Below are 17,046 nucleotides of genomic sequence, written 5' to 3' on the forward strand. Positions count from 1 at the left end.
ACTTCCCAATAACATTACTACAACACCAACAATCGCCCAAATCACTGAACTGTCACCCAGGAATTTAGAAAATTATTAGTGTTGAAATATCGGAATGTATTTTACAATGCATTTATAACAAATTGTTTCTGTCTTATTAATGCACGCATTACAGAACCACAAACAAAACTGCAAGATGCTTCCAGGGGTCATCTAGTTCTTCTAGGTAGGATCTACTAACATTTATATCATCTCAGAGGGTGGTGGATACATGGAACGCGCTACCAGAGGATGTGATAAGCAGAAGCACGCCACAGGGCTTCAAAGAGGGTCTGGACAGGTACCTGGAGGACACAGGGATTGAGGGGTACAGATAGGAAGTAGAGGTAGGTAATATAGATAGGATTAGAGGATTAGAGGCAGTTACAAAATTAGTCAGGGACACTGTTCAGGCAATTAGGCCTGATGGGCCGCCGCGGGAGCGGACCGCTGGGCAGGATGGACCTCTGGTCTGACTCAGCGGAGGCAACTTCTTATGTTCTTAATTTTAGCTACATCATCCAAGAATCACTTTACATCAGTACAATGCAGGATCATTAAATTGCGCCACAGTAAAACAAAAGGCCCACAATCCATGAAATTACTTTACTTTATTGTGGACTTAATTTTAACATATAACCTGATTTGAAATTCAAGAGCAGCAGGCATGAAAGAGTCGAGCTGGTATGCTTGTTCATAGGACAACAGTCATCAGTTATTCAGATATCCACAATGAATAGGGTTTACATCACAGTCACAATTGCTGCAAGAGAGTATCTTTTTATACCATTTTTTTAGAGCTTATTTTTCACATATGCTAATATTGTATTAAAATTTATTTTCAAACTTTGTACAGAGGGAAGCTAATTAAGGAGCAAAGTACTGGAAGTGACAAATGGGAAATATGTATAAAGGGAAGGGATAGTAAAATATATAAATTTTGGTTAGGAAGCAGAAAAAAAAACCCTGGAAGTACTTTCATACATGATACATACACACTAGCATTTTAAAGCAGGAGACAAGATTGTCAAGAGTGCCTTCTTCCCCCACTGCCAGATGGAAGGGCTATTATTATAAATGAAAGGCAGCAGTACTGGATGCCAGGCACTTTTGTTTTGTGCCAGATTCTGAAGTCCAGATGTAAGCAGGTTACCCCTGGGACAGGACAGGCTTCAGCTCCCGCAGCAGAATAGAACCAATCACAGTTTTCTCAGTGTTTATGATGAGCTGTGCTGTAGAGCCTTCCTTCAGCTCCACTGTGACTAGCATCAATGACCCACTGTGCACAGTTTTAGCTGCAAACCTGCAAGAGAGAGAGAAAAAAAGGCCTTGATATAGAGCAAATTGTAGGCAATGCACAGAAACAAAGAACTAACATTTCAGGCAAACTCGCCAGTTTCAATATAAGATTTTTCCATGCAAAAGCCAAAGTCCTAAAGAAATAATGGAAAAGGATAGTTAGATTTACATTCATCCCCATTTATTGTAGTCATTTGTAAATCAATCTAAAATACAAACAAGTGTTTTGGATTATGGTATTTCAAAACAAACTAACTTGTTTTCCTTTGGTAATCATTTAAGCTACGTCACTGTAAGTATGAAATACCTTAAAGCCTTGCAAATATGTTCATATATGGCAAACATGATTTGAAGTCAGGAACAAAATAAAAGCTTTAGAAGGCATCTACAGTATATTGTCTATATAATCCACATGGCAAACTGCAGTGAAATGCAAACAAAATATATCTTACATTTTTGGAAATGTTGGGACAGGAAACCAAGATAGGTCATTTATTCTTAAAAATACAAGTTATGCTGGTAGATAAGAATGCATTATTTACAGTTTAATTAAATATATTAATCTGCAATATATCTGTAAATTATATTCCAGCTACAGATTTCCAGATGTATTCTTTATTTAAATAAATGCAGTGAGAAACTTAAGTCTAATACTTCACTATTAAATTCCAAGACATGAAGAATCCACTAATTACATGGAATTAAAAGCAAAACTGGCCTTTTAAGCACTGCAATTGACTGAAAAGCCATTTTAGGCACAATGAACTTCTGTCAATCCTGTTAATTCATTCTGCATGCACAGTGAGACCCAAGAGACAGAAAGGGAAAGGATGGCAACAGCCTCATCCCCCATATTCTACGAGGACCATAACACACTTTTTTTTTTTTGTTTTGTTACTTCAGAACAATAAAGTTGCTGCACATGGTCTTTTGAAAACACTAACAAGTGTAGAGCAGGTCTGTAACCTGCTGTGACCCCACTTTGCAGGGCCAATCCCCTCTCCCCTTTCTGAATGACACGTGTCTGAATCCGAGCCATCTGCCTCAATTTGTGCAACATCTTCAGCCACAATAGGACTCAGTTAGCCCTGACAACAGCTCACACTATACAAAAATAAAACTGCTGTGCTGACAGCACGGTGTCCGCTATTCAAGAAGAAACCAACTGGTCAGTGTCTCATGTCTAACAATTAGCATGGGCCTTGCACAGCGCCTGCTGGGGCCCCAGGGATCTGTTTAATTACCATCAACATAAAAGAGGGAGTTTATCAGGAGACACTCAAAAAAACTTCACTCTAGACTTAATTAAAATATTAGCCACTTAAGCAGGAAGCAGATTCTCTTTAAATGAGAAGTAATTTCTTTTCAGAGTTTTCTCCTCACCACATCAAAAATCTCGTAGCACATTACACTAATTTCGGAAACATAAGTAGTAATTCTGGTGCACAAATTTCATCAGGCAAACCAGTTTATGTCTAATAATGGCAATATTTATTTTAAATGATAATGTGCAATCGCGTGAACGCTTACTTTATCAAACTCAAATTCCCTCCTTTCTTTAACAAAACCTCTCTTAACACAGCGACATGTTTTCCACAGTACAACTATGCAATAGAAGCCACAATTCGTATTACTCGGAACAACCGAGAACAGATATGTTATAAATACAAAGAGAAGTATACTGCTTTGGTCCTGCTTTATAATGATCCTGAGGACAGTACACCTGGCTTCCTATTCCCTAGGTATCCACACATGCCGGTTAAATAACTTTCCTTAAATGCCACTCACCACAAGTCTAAACATTTCTTTTGACCTTTGCATGACTGTATTCTTATTTTCCTCTGTCTCTGTAAGAAAGCCCTGATTGTATCAAATAATCTCATCACTCTAATCTTCCACTTGTGATGTTGTTCCTTGCTTTGTTCACTTGGTCTACAATAGATGGATCAGTACTCACATATCAAAAGGCTCATCAGCCTGTCAAAAATCTAGCAATAGTCATCTTGGATTCATATTTACTTAACACTTGTGGCTTTGGGCCATGCATCAGCAGGTTCTAAATACACACAAAGGTCTGCGATAGCTGCAAGGCTTCTTTTTATACTAGAACTGCACGTGATATAAGCCACTGCTGTGATAATGCAAATACATTAAGAGCTCACACTAATGCGTATTCTGCTCAGACATTTCAGTACTTAGGAACCTCAGAATCAATAATGTGAGCTTCAAAATTTGAACTAGGATATTACAGGAGTAAATGTGTTAATTTATATTGTAAGGAAGTGGCATTGTGCTGATCAAGGAAAACTTTAATATACATATACATTACATTATATTAGAGATTTCTATTCCGCCATTACCTTGTGGTTCAAGGCGGATTACAAAAGAGATAAAAACCGGAGGGTTACAATGGAAGAACATTTGTCCTTTCTAGAGAGGTAAAGAGTAGGTTATGTAGTTTCTGTGTGGCGGGAAGAGGGAGGGGGGGGAAGGACGGTAAGTTTGAAGTTAGGGCTGTTTCAGGAATTTCTTGAAGAGTATAGTTTTTATTTCTAAAGTTAGGTGTGCAAATAAGCACCTAAAGTTAGGCACCTAACCTAATTAATAAATTGGCTTCAATAATGAGCTTTAACAAGCTCATAACTGCAAAAACATTTAAATTGGGAGATAGGCGCCTATCTTCTGAGGTGCGGTTCTACAAAAGACAGGTACCTATTACCAAAGTAGGCGTTTAGGGGTGGAGAAAGGCTTAGGTGCCAATATGCACGATTCTATAAAGGACTTACCGTATTTTCACACATATAACGCGCGCGTTATACACGATTTTACAAACCTTGCACGTTATACATGTGAGCGCGTTGTATAAATTTTTTTTTTACATCGTTTCCCCCCCCCCGACGTCCGATTCACCCCACAGGACCGCTCGCACCCCCACCCCGAAGGATCGATCGCACGCACCCGCACCCCGAAGGACCGCTCGCACGCGCTCGCACCCCCACCCCGAAGGACCGCTCGCACGCACCCGCACCCCCACCCCGAAGGACCGCTCGCACCCCCACAGTCTCCCGTCCCCCCCCATCATGTAGAAGCTCCTACCGTTGTCCTGCTGCTTCCTCTTCCGGCGGTCCCGGCCCTTCTGTGAGCCCGGCGTCTGCGCTGCTTCCTCTTCCGGCGGTCCAGAGAAAGGGCGGGATCGCTGGAAGAGGAAGCAGCGCAGACGCAGGGCTCACAGAAGGGCCGGGACCGCCGGAAGAGGAAGCAGCAGGACAACGGTAGAAGCTTCTACATGATGGGGGGGGGGGTCGGGAGGCTGTGGGGGTGCGGGTGCGAGTGCGTGCGAGCGGTCCTTCGGGGTGGGGGTGCGAGTGGTCTTGCGGGGGGGTGAATCGGACGTCGGGGGGGGGGGCATCAGGCTTTCAGGGTGGGGACAGGACTTCAAGGGGGAGAGGAGAGTCGGGGTGGCCAGAGGAGAGTCGGGGCGGGCGAAAGGAGAGTCGGGGCGGCATGCGCGGTATACGGGTGTGCGCAGTATATAAAATTTTATTTACATAAATTAAAGTTTCCCGTGTGCTATACCCGTGTGCGCGTTTTACACGGGTGCGCGGTATATGAGTGAAAATTCGGTAGATGCCTATAATGTAGGCCTTTAAAAACACTCATTCACATGGACACTACTGGTTTTCCACTAGCACTTTACCTGTATGTGGTTATGACTCTGCACCAATCACATGCAGATAACCTTTTTGCACCACACTGCTGCTTGCAATTTAAAATTTATATTTTATTAGACACCATTTATTGATTCATTTAAAATATTCATACACACTTAAATTAACACACATTTTCTACAATTCATACCCTAGGATCCTTGAAGAAGGCGTGCTTAGCCGAAACACGGCCCCTGTTGGGTCCTCTTATGTGGATAGAGTTTTTATTGTGCTTATTGTTTTTTGTTCTTATTGTCAAGAATACTTTGAATAAATTACAACTCAAGGTCCGAGAACATTGACTTTCCACAGTCTCGTTTGTTTGGATTTGCTCTTCTTTTCCTATGGAAATTTGGGTCTTCTTGTTTTTGCCCTATCTTATAAGTGCCTAAGGGGTCCTTTTACAAAGGTGCGGTAGCGGTTTAACGCGTGGAATACCGCGCGTTAAACCGCATGCCGCGCTAGTCCCTAACGCCTCCATTGACGAGGCGTTAGGATTTTAGGCTGCTGCGGGGGTTAGTGCGTGATGAAATGTCCGATGCGCTAACCCCCGTAGCGCACCTTGATAAAAGGAGCCCTAAGTTTTACCCCTCTCTTTTACGAAGCCGCATTAGGCTTTTTTAAACGCTGGCCATGGCAGTATTTGCTTCAACACTCACAGGAATTCTATGAGCATTAGAGCTAATACTGCTGCAGCCAGTGATAAAAAAAGCCTAATGTGGCTTCGTAAAAGGGGGTGGGGTGTAAATTAAGTGCCGCTAAGTTTGATTCTGTAATGGGGGCCTAAGTGTGATTGACATTCAATAGGCGCCTATCTTTTTTAGGCACCAATTACAGAATCTGGCCCACAGTGACCAATGGGCAAACATGCAACACAGAACGGTGCAGACAGAATTCCCAACTTCCACATATTAACATAAAACAAAACAAAAAAATTCCACCTCCCCAAACAAACACACTAACAAAAGTCTAGCAAGTTAGAACATCTGGCACATCTGGCATATCATAGATTTAGGGGCATAGTTATAAGTGTGGGCTATTGTTAAGATGTATTATTTTACCACCAACTTGTGCTATTTTCACTCACATCCCACATTATGCAATGAGACTTACCCCTTCTTCTATTAAACTGCGCTAGCAGTTTTTAGCGCAGAGAGCTGCGCTGAATGGTCCGCGCTGCTCCCGACGCTCATAGAAACTCTATGAGCGTCGGGAGCAGCACGAGCTATTCAGCATGGCTCCCCGCGCTAGAAACTGCTAGCGCAGTTTAATTGAAGAGGCCCTTAGTTATGAATAACTGGGGTAAACAGTAAAATAATTTGTCACATTAACGGTAGCACTCATTGATAATTACACCCCTAAACTGGATCTCAAAGTTGTCAGCAGCTAAAAAGAGAAACTGCCAGCAAAAATATCTTCAAAGATCTATGCTTTTTGCAATGTTTTAGTTTAAAGAAAGCTAGAATAACTCGGATAAGTGAAAAGCTCAAATCTATTCCAAATACACTTTCACCAGAGAAATCTAAAAGATGTCATATAAAACATAAACAGTACTGCTTTGGTTCAAATAAGGTGTGCCATAAAAAAATGGAGGAAAAAGCCTCAGACTAAAGCCCTCCCACCTCCACAAAGGTGGTTGGGTGGTAACCTCACTGGCAAAAAAACTCCATTGCACTCCCAAAATGTGAAAACCCTAAGCAGGGCTGTCTGTGCTGGATGATAGGAGAAAAAAAACTTCCAACTTATCTTCTGTTGATCGGTACACCGACGGTGGCCAGCGTTTCTTGAGTCTGCTGCCTCAGGGTGTAACGAATCCGATCAAGCTTTAAACGGGACGCCGAAACGCATCTCCTATATCAAAGTATTGCAATAAAAACACTAGAAAAGACCAAAATGATGGCTGGCACCAATCGCAGCGAACACCGCATGAAAATGAAACTCATAACAATTAGTGCCTGATTCTAAAAACAGTGCCAAGGTTAGGTGCCGCTAGGCACCCTAATCGCAGACTCTGTGCGCAACTTAATTGTTATTAATTGGTTTAAATCAGTGTTCTTCAACCTTTTTACACCTATGGACCGGTGGAAATAAAATAATTATTTTGTGGACCAGCGGTTGAAGAACACTGGGCTAAGTCGTGGGCCAGATCAGACCCATCTCCGCCCCAGACCCTGACCCATAATAGTACTAATTGTAACACTATTTTTTCCATTCATTTTTCATATATACACAAAGTATAATCTTATTAACAACACATAATGGTTAACCACCAAATTAAACTACACAAAGCACACTGTATGCTTCTCAACATTCATTCCTACCAGCACACAGATAACCCCTATGCAAATATGGGACCAAAAACTAAAAGTACTAATATTTACAAAAGAAATCCTTAGATTCAAGACTCTGCATGCAGTACAACCCCAGAGAAAAAGAAACAAATGCATTTCTTCCTGAACAGTGCAAAATACAGACAGCAGATGTAAATTCTCAACATTGACACAATTCAACCACTAAATTAAAAAATAAAATCATTCCCCCGACCTTTGTTGTCTCCCTCCATGCTGTGCTTCAATTAGGTGCCTGCTTCCGCTTGGCCATTTTATGCCGCCCCCCGTGTTATCTTCAGGCCGGCCCCCTCTTCCTCACTGCCTCAGTGCACAAAGCCAGGCGCAGAATGCGCGTTAGAGCCGCTGCCTGCGGCAGTGAGGAAGAGGGATCCGGCCAGAAGATAACGTCGCATCGATCGTACTGCGGACCGACGGTTGAAGAACACAGTCTCGGGCCCAATGCATGTGCTAGTCCTGAGGACCGGTAAGAAATTTTTGCGGACCAGCATCGGTCAACGGATTGGCGGTTGAAGAACACTGGTTTAAATGACATGGTAATTGACCACGCCATTAAAAAACAATAAAACATTATTTTAATCAGTGGCGTAGTAAGAGCGGTGCGGGGCTGGTCTGCCCCGGGCAAGGCCATCCTAAGGGTGCGGCACCCTTCTTCCTCTCTGCCACCCCCCCCCACTCCTCTCCTTATTATGTGCACCCCTTGCTAACCCCTGTACTTTTACTTCCCTGGCGTGAGGTTGTTGGCCATGTCGGCATCGGCACTTTTTCCGTCATCACTTCCAGGACCTGCACCTAGAAAGTGACATCAAAGAGCGAGACGATACCGACGTGGGCACGCTGCTCATGCCAGAGAAGTTAAAAAGGTATGAGGAAAGGGAAGGGGGTGTGCGCGGAGAAGAGGGTGGGAGAGGGGTGCTACCGCCCCGGGTACCGTTCACCCTTACACCATTGATTTTAATGATCAATTTAGGTTGTGCATGGATATCCGCGTGGTGGTGAAGCATTTTGTGATGCCCGACACCTACTTGAAAAGTAGGCATGGTTAGGGGGCAGAGAATAGGCATGGCTTGACAGTCATCACTAGGCACTGGGAAATTAGGCCATGTAAAACCTGTCCTAATATATCAGCACCTACCTCAGTGATCCCTAGTGATGCCTTAGTGAGCTTAGGTGTCACTATGTATGATTCTATAAAGGATGCCTAGTGGTTGACTGACAACCATGCGGAGCAGTGCCTAGCAAGTTAGGTATTGCTAGATGCCTTTTACTGAATCAGGCCCTTAGTGCTCTTCACCAAGAGTGACTGAGCGTTAGCATCTGAGATGCAGCTGGATGATACTAAGTGATGTTAGTCAATCTTGGTAAAGCAGCACTAATTGTTCTGAGACAAAGTGTGATTGTGGACGCCATTAAGCATCAGTCGGAGATAATGACTCCTGAAGATGGCAAATTTCTGCCAAAACACGGCACAGTGTCGAATCTCTTGTACTATATTTCTGGATCAAATAAAACTCTTCTACTTATATTGTCTCTCCAGGCTATTGTTAACCCATAGTTGGAGTCTGCCAACTTATCTCTACTCCCCTCTTTCGTTTTGCTCCTGGAGAGCTCTATAGGTATTTTCTAGCTTCTTCCTTTCTTTTTGACTTAAATTTAAGCATCTTATATTTCCTTTAATTAGAGATGCCCACCAGTTTAGAGTGGTGAATAAACTACATTAGCTGAGCCAGGGCACCAATGGAAAATGGGACAGTTATTGGGGGGGGGAGGGGAAAAAGGGATAGGGAGATAAGGGGAGGGAAATGAAGGAGAGTTCAGATTGGAAGAGGGGTTAAGAACATAAGAATAGCCTTACTGGGTCAGACCAATGGTCCATCAAGCCCAGTAGCCCATTCTCATGATGGCCAATCTAAGTCACTAGTACCTGGCCAAAACCCAAGGTGTAGCAATATTTCATGCTACCAATCCAGGCAGGGTAGAATTAATTCATCGAGGGCCCCTAGGCACACAAGTTCACTAGGCCCCCCTGCCCTGTCCCCATTTATTTACTCTTCTTTTTTACTTCTTTATTTCCCTCTTGATTTCTCTTTTTCATTTATTTTAAAATTCAAAACAACAGTGCCAGTGTACAGTTTTTCTTCTATGCAGCCTCCAAACATCTCTGAATAAATCCCCCCCTTCCTAGAGGAAGAGATCTTCAGCTGGTCAGCTGGTGGGGTTTGGAAAGCCCACCAATTTATATTTTACATTTGGGTAGGAGGCATGGCGGGAAGAAAATTTAGTGCCCATTTTATTGGGCTAATACATTTCTCAATTAGCTTTCAGAGGTTAAAACCTCTTTCTTCAGGTCAGTAAACTATACTGCTGTTACAGTATCCCTGTCCTGACCTAAGAAAGGGAGTTTTGGTCTCTGAAGGTAGTTAAAAAAAAAAAAAGTATTAAAATTAGTCCAATAAAAAGATCACCTTATTTCCATTTTTTATTAATAAACGATCAGCACAGCTACAATAATACTTTATCCTAAAGCAAAAAAATAAATAAAACAAATATAATTTTTTTTCTACCTTTGTTGTCTGGTTTCTGCTTTCCTCATCTTCTCATCATTCTTTTCTTTCCATCCACAGTCTGCCCTCTCTCTGCCTCTTCCATATGGCATTTGCTCTCTTTCTATGCCTCTTCCAGAAATTGACTGCTTCTCCCTTCCATCTCTCCCTCCTCCCTCCCCCCCCCCCAGGTCTGGTATCCATCTACTTCTCTCCGCTTCCCCAATGGTGTGGCATCTGTGTTCTTCCCTTCCATCAGATTTTACCATCTCTCTCTCCTCCTTTCTTCCCCTCAGATCTGGTATCTGTCTTCTTTCTCCTTTCCTCCTCCTAGGTCTGGTATCTGTCTCCTCCCGCTCCCCCATGCTCTGGCATCTCTCTCTCTCCTCTCCCTTCCTCCTTTTCTTCCCTGGTCTTCCTTCTCAATTTATTTTCTGCCTCTGTTTAAATTCTTTCTTACTATTCAGTCCTCAGTTTCCCTCTTTCATTGTGTCTACCTATAGCTTGTTACCTCTTTCCCTCATCCCTTCCAGTATCTAACTATCCTCTTCACCCAATCCAGCATGTGCCTTTTTTCTTTCTCGTCCTCACTTCCTTCTAGCGTCTGTTCCTCTCTCTCATCCCCCTTCCATTCAATGTCTTCCCCCATTTCCATTCAGCGTCTGTGCCCCTTTCTCACTTCCCTCCCACTTCCATTCAGCATTTGTACCCCTCTCTCACCCCCACACTTTCATTCAGCATCTGTGCCCCTCTCTCAGCCCCTTCATAGTTCCATTCAGTGTCTGTGCCCCTCTCTCACCTACCCTCCCTTCCATTCAGCATCTGTCCTCCTAAACCTAAAGCACCTCTTCCTGTTATTGGGCCATCTCCCTCCTTTCCTCTCATCTTCATGGAAGCTTTCTAAAAGCAAAGTTTTCTCTTAGACCTGTCCTGAGAAGGGGAAACTATTGTCATTAGTAGTGGTGGGGAGCATGGGGAGGAGGTTGGAACTAGATCTCAAATATCCTTGGCCCACTCCACCTCTCTCCTCCCAGCGCCGGTTCGGGCTCTATCCACCTGGTGCTGCGGAGACCGGTATAATTGCTAGCGACAGGAAGTGAGCGGCTGCTGGACCGAAATTCCAACCATCTCCCCCCGGCCATCATCGCCTTGGAAAGCAAAGTCTAGGACCACACTCCAGCAAACCAAACAGGAACTATTCTGCCGTCTACATTTCCAATAACGTTACGTCGGAGGGGGTGTCATTGCAAGGTCCCGCGATGACTGTGTCTGCCGGCTCTGCTCAGGGAAGAAGTAAGTGACGTCAGAGGGGTTGGTCCAGCAGACGCAGTCATCACGGGACCTTGCAGCAACTCCTTGCATCTGCTGGTCCACCCACTCTGATGTCACTTATTCTGGTTGGTTGATGTCGATGCCAGGGGGAGGGCAATTTTGTTGATCTCCCAGGGGAGTGGAGGCCCAGCACTGCCAATCTTTCTGGGGGGGACCAGTGCTGCCGATCTTTCCTGGGGGGGCCCATGTTGCCAAGGGAAACAAACCCACCCAAGTCCTCTGTTTCATCGGGCCCCCCTGACATCTTCGGGCCCTAGGCACATGCCTACTGGGCCTATTCATTAATCCGACCCTGGATCCAGGGCAAGCTGTGGCTTCCCCGGTGTCTTTCTCAATAACAAGACTAAGGACTTTTCCTCTAGGAACTTGTCAAATATTTCTGAAAACTAGCTACACTATCCGCTCTTACCACATCCTCTGGCAACGTATACCAGAGCTTAACTATTCTGAGTGAAATTTTTTTCCTCCAATTGATTTTAAAAGTATTTCCCTGTAACTTCATCAAGCATCCCCTAGTCTTTGTAATTTTTGACAGAGTGAAAAATCGATCCACTTGTACCTGTTCTACTCCACTCAGGATTTTGTAGACTTCAATCATATCTCCTCTCAGCCGTCTCTTTTCCAAACTGAAGAGCCCTAACCGTTTTAGTCTTTCCTCATACGAGAGGAGTTCCATCCCCTTTACCATCTTGGTTGCTCTTCTTTGAATCTTTTCTAGCGCCACTATATCTTTCTTGAGATAAGGAGACCAGAATTAAACGCAATACTCCAGATGAGGTCGCCTTATGGAGTGATACAGGGGCAGTATAACATTCTTAGTCTTGTTAACCATCCCTTTTTAAAATAATTCTTAGCATCCTATTTGCTTTTTTGGCTGCCGCCACACATTGGGCGGAAGATTTCATTGTATTGTCTAGGATGACACCTAGATCCTTTTCTTGGTCACTAATCCCCAAGGTGGACCCTAGCATCCGGTAACTGCGATTCAGGTTATTCTTCCCAATGTGCACTTGTGTACATTAAATTTCATCTGCTATTTGGACGCCCAGTCTTCTAATTTCCTAAGGTTCGCCTGCAATTTTTCACAATCTGCATGCGTTTTAACAACTTTGAACAGTTTAGGTTGTTAGGGAAGGAGAGAAAAAGTAGACAGAATTACAAGGGGATTGGTGGAAGAGTAGAGAGATGATAAGGGGGGGAGGGGGGAAAGATGTGTGGATTTTTGGCAGGTTAAGAAACAGATGGATTTGGTGGAGGGTAGTGAGTGAGGTAGTGGTGGTGTGGGGAGGTATTATGTGAAAAATTTCTCCCTTCCGCCCTGGTTGTTTGTATCATGTCTGCGGGGTTTAGCTGGGGTTCAGGTATTTTGATTGTGGATGAATGGGACTGCTGGTTTGAGCATGAAGGGTCAGTCGGAGTTTGGGGGTGGAGTGATCACAGCCGAGTTGGGTGGGTGCACTGAAGTTGGGTCCTAATGTGGATTTGGTTCTGAGTACATGTACAAGAGAAGTGGGAATGAGAAAATTGGTTGACTACATTAAAGGATTTTGGAAATAAAATGTGGCCAAACATTTATTCCACAGTAGGTGGATGTATGTGTCATATTAGAAGTGATAGATTGTATGGGTGGAAAAGACTGATGTATGTGAATGCTAATGTTATGTTGTGTTCCTTTAATTGTAGATTAGAAGATAGAGCAGTAATAATTATTTCTTGATTTTTATCATTTACCTATAGCTGTTTTTAGTGATATTGCTCACTCTTTTTTATATCAAGAATATCTCTTGGAGTTATATTTTCAAATTCTTTGTAAATAAAATTTAAAAAAATGCATGCACCCAAATATAGAAAGAGAGTGAAAAGCTCTAAGGTAGATATTTTGCCCTGCTTCTGGTGGGTTCTTAAGATAGCTTTTCAAGAGAGATTTCTGATTTAGCTTTGAGTTTACAATAGGATGCTCATATTCTTTACCCTTGAGTCATTTTTAAACTTGTTTTGATTATATGCTTTATGTTTGTGACCTTCAGTCTCTTATTGAACATCATGAGACCATTTATATGAAATGTTCAGGTACTTTAGGTTAAATAACTGTGTGATTCATGATTTCCAACTTTGATGATTTAGGAGCTAAAAGGTGTAACCCAAGGCCATCACTTGGAAGTTCGGTTTCTCTATTTATGTGTGCTTTCTCTATTTATGGCTCTTGTTTATGGAAAGCTTTATCACACACCCTTAAAGAGGGAACAGGGTGCATTATTAGTATTTAGGAAGAAGATAAAGGTTGTGTTGTTTAGGGAGGTTTATGGAGATGAAACTGAGGATGGGTGTAAAACTATGGAATTCCAGAGTTCATGGTATATGCATTTAGAGGACTGTCTTTACTTTATGTTTAATACTATTTGTCTTTTTAGATTTCCTTATTTAAGGTTAATATTTTTAGACCAATGGTTTCTACCATATACCTTAAATATCACTCTCACTCTCGGACCTCAGTGGTGCCCCTGTGTGTACTATAAAGTTTTGACACGCACAGTTTATAAGCACCAGCCTCATCATTGGTCCATTTTCTATTTTCATAAAGTGCTTAATAGTGCTCTTATCTATAATTTATAGTTTAATGTAAACAGTACTCATCTTTTTATACAAACATAGCTAGGGGTTCATACTCCGAAATAGGACTATGTTTCGCCACAGTCTGTTTCAAGGATTTCCTCCTTTAAATACTGGTTCCATGATATCCTGCGTTTAATATGCTCTCCTATGTCGGAGTATGTACCCCTAGCCACGTTTGTACACACAGGGGCACCACTAAGATCCAAGAGAGAGTCTTTTTAGATGACATATAAGAACATAAGAACATAAGAACTGCCATCTCCGGATCAGACCCATGGTCCATCGAGTCCGGCGATCCGCACACGCGGAGGCCCAGTCAGGTATACACCTGATGTAGTTTTAGTCACCCATATCCCTCTATGCCTCTCATAAGGAGATGTGCATCTAATTTGCCTTTGAATCCCAGCACAGTGGATTCTTTAATAACCTCCATTGGGAGAGCATTCCAGGCGTCTACCACTCGCTGCGTAAAACAGAACTTCCTGACATTTGTCCTGGACTTGTCCCCCCTTAGCTTCAAACCATGTCCTCTTGTCCGTGTCGCGTTGGACAATGTAAATAATTTATTTTCCTGCTCTATTTTATCGAAGCCTTTCAGCATTTTGAACGTCTCGATCATGTCCCCTCGCAGCCTTCTCTTCTCAAGGGAGAACAGTCCCAGTTTCTTGAGTCGTTCCTCATATTCTAAGTTCTCCATACCTCTTATTAACTTCGTTGCTCGTCTCTGCACCCTCTCCAACAGTTTTATATCCTTCTTTAGGTTGGGAGACCAATGTTGGACACAGTATTCCAAGTGTGGTCTGACCATTGCTCTATAAAGCAGTATTATGACTTTCTCCGATCTACTCGTGATTCCTTTCTTTATCATGCCTAACATTCTGTTTGCTTTCTTTGCCGCTGCCGCGCATTGTGCCGACGGCTTCAGAGTCCTATCTATCAGTACACCCAGGTCCTTTTCTTGTTCGCTCTTACCCAGAGTTGCGCCTGACATTCTATACTCGTATTCCTTATTCTTACTACCTAAATGCATTACTTTGCATTTCTCCACGTTGAACTTCATCTGCCATTGATCTGCCCATTTCTCTAACTGATACAAGTTGCTCTGGAGTTCCTCGCTATCCTCCTGCGATCTGATTGCCCGGCATAGCTTTGTGTCGTCTGCAAACTTAATGATCTCACTGGATATTCCGTCTTCCAGGTCATTGATATAAATATTAAATAGGATCGGCCCAAGTACTGAGCCCTGGGGCACACCACTAGTCACTTTCTCCCAGTCTGAGAACTTTCCATTTATGCCCACTCTCTGCTTTCTGTTTTCCAACCATTTGCCTATCCACCTTTGTATATCTCCCTCTATTCCATGGCTTTGTAGTTTCCTGAGAAGCCTTTCATGTGGGACTTTGTCGAATGCTTTTTGGAAGTCCAAATATATTATGTCCACCGGCATTCCACTATCAATTTGCTTGTTCACGGTCTCGAAAAATTGAAGTAAATTCGTTAAACATGATTTCCCTTTCCTGAACCCATGTTGACTGGGTTTCATCAAGTCATGTGTATCTAGGTGCCGGACTATGCTATCCTTGATCAGTGCTTCAACCATCTTTCCAGGGACAGACGTAAGACTCACAGGTCTGTAGTTGCCCGGTTCCCCTCTCGATCCTTTTTTGAAAATTGGCGTGACATTCGCTATCTTCCAGTCCTCTGGTATCTGTCCAGTTCTGATTGTCAGATTGGCAAGTTTCTGCAATAGCTCTCCGATTTCAACCTTCAATTCCTTTAAAACTCTCGGGTGAATTCCATCCGGTCCAGGGGATTTGTCACTTTTAAGTTTGTCAATCTGGTAGTATATCTGGTCCAACTCCACTTCAACTGTGGTGAGGCTGTCTTCTATTACTCCACTAAACACTTTCACTGCTTCTGGTATTTTAGCGGTATCCTCCTCCGTAAAGACGGATGCAAAGAAGGAATTTAGTTTGTCAGCAATTTGTTTATCTTCCTTGATGTACCCTTTTCTTCCCTGGTCGTCCAGGGGTCCCACCGCCTCTTTTGCGGGTTTTTTCCCTTTCACGTATCTAAAGAAGGGTTTGAAGTTTTTGGCTTCTTGCGCTATTTTTTCCTCATAGTCCTTTTTGGCATCCATCACCGCCTTGTGACATTTCTTTTGATCATCTTTATGTATTTTCCATGCTTCGGTTGTTTTCATGTGTTTCCATTTTTTGAAAGAGTCCTTCTTTTCTTTTATGGCTACCCTCACCTGTCCGGTAAGCCATGCCGGTTCTCCCTTACCTTTTGTTCTCCCCTCTTTGGAGATCCTTGGAATGTGGAGATTTTGTGCTTCTGTGATAGTATTTTTCAGTAGGGACCATGCCTGGTCTACCGTTTCAAGTTTGTCCACCTTTTTCTTGAGTCGTTGTTTCACCATGGCTCTCATGCAATCATATTTGCCCTTTCTAAAGTTAAAGGTTTTGGTTAAGGTTTTGGCACGTTTTCTATTCCCGATGTCAAGCTTAAAGTTGATCACATTGTGATCGCTCGTCCCCAGCGGTACCGTAACTTCTACTTCTTTTGTCGGTCCCGTGAGGCCATTTAGTACCAAGTCCAGGGTGGCGTTGTCTCTTGTCGGCTCCTTTACCAATTGTTCCAGGAAGCAATCCCCTAGCACCTCCAGGAACTTGGCCTCCTTGCCGCAGTTGGAGGTTCCTAGTTTCCAGTCTATCCTCGGGAAATTGAAGTCTCCCAATATTATTACATTGCCCGTTTTGCTTTCTTGTTTGATTTCCTCTATCATTTCTGAGTCAGTTTCCTCCGCCTGTCCTGGGGGACGATAGTAAAGGCCAATTTTCGTGTCTGCGCTGTTTTGGCCAGGAATCTTGACCCAGAGGGACTCTAGCTTCTCTTTTGTTTCCGTCGTAGCCACTTCAACAGATTCTATTCCTTCCTGAACATATAGGGCAATACCTCCACCTTTCTGCCCTACTCGATCTCTTCTATATAGTTTGTATCCCTGCAGTACGGTGTCCCATTTGTTTTCTTCATTCCACCATGTTTCTGTTATGCCAATGATATCCATGTTCTCATGTCTTGCTATCGTCTCTAGTTCTCCCATTTTGTTTCCTAGACTTCTAGCATTTGTATACATGCATTTAAGTTCCCTTCGTGTTACCTTTTTGGACTTTTTACTCTTGG

General features: G+C 43.1%; 1 protein-coding gene across 2 annotated transcripts in view; it reads right to left on the reverse strand.

Moving 5' to 3' along the window:
• Positions 1-401: 401 nt before the first annotated feature.
• AP3B1 (adaptor related protein complex 3 subunit beta 1) overlaps positions 402-17,046 on the reverse strand; it is a 516,639-nt gene continuing 499,994 nt past the window's right edge. Inside the window, exon 27 of one of the 2 annotated variants that reach the window (XM_033929417.1) lies at positions 402-1,321. In XM_033929417.1, coding sequence (XP_033785308.1) covers positions 1,168-1,321 — 154 coding nt within the window. In that variant the 3' untranslated portion in view covers positions 402-1,167. The remainder of the gene's footprint in view (positions 1,322-17,046) is intronic. The other variant, XM_033929426.1, reaches the window with a different exon arrangement.

The sequence above is a fragment of the Geotrypetes seraphini genome, chromosome 1, assembly GCF_902459505.1.
Source record: "Geotrypetes seraphini chromosome 1, aGeoSer1.1, whole genome shotgun sequence".
Lineage (NCBI taxonomy): Eukaryota > Metazoa > Chordata > Amphibia > Gymnophiona > Dermophiidae > Geotrypetes > Geotrypetes seraphini.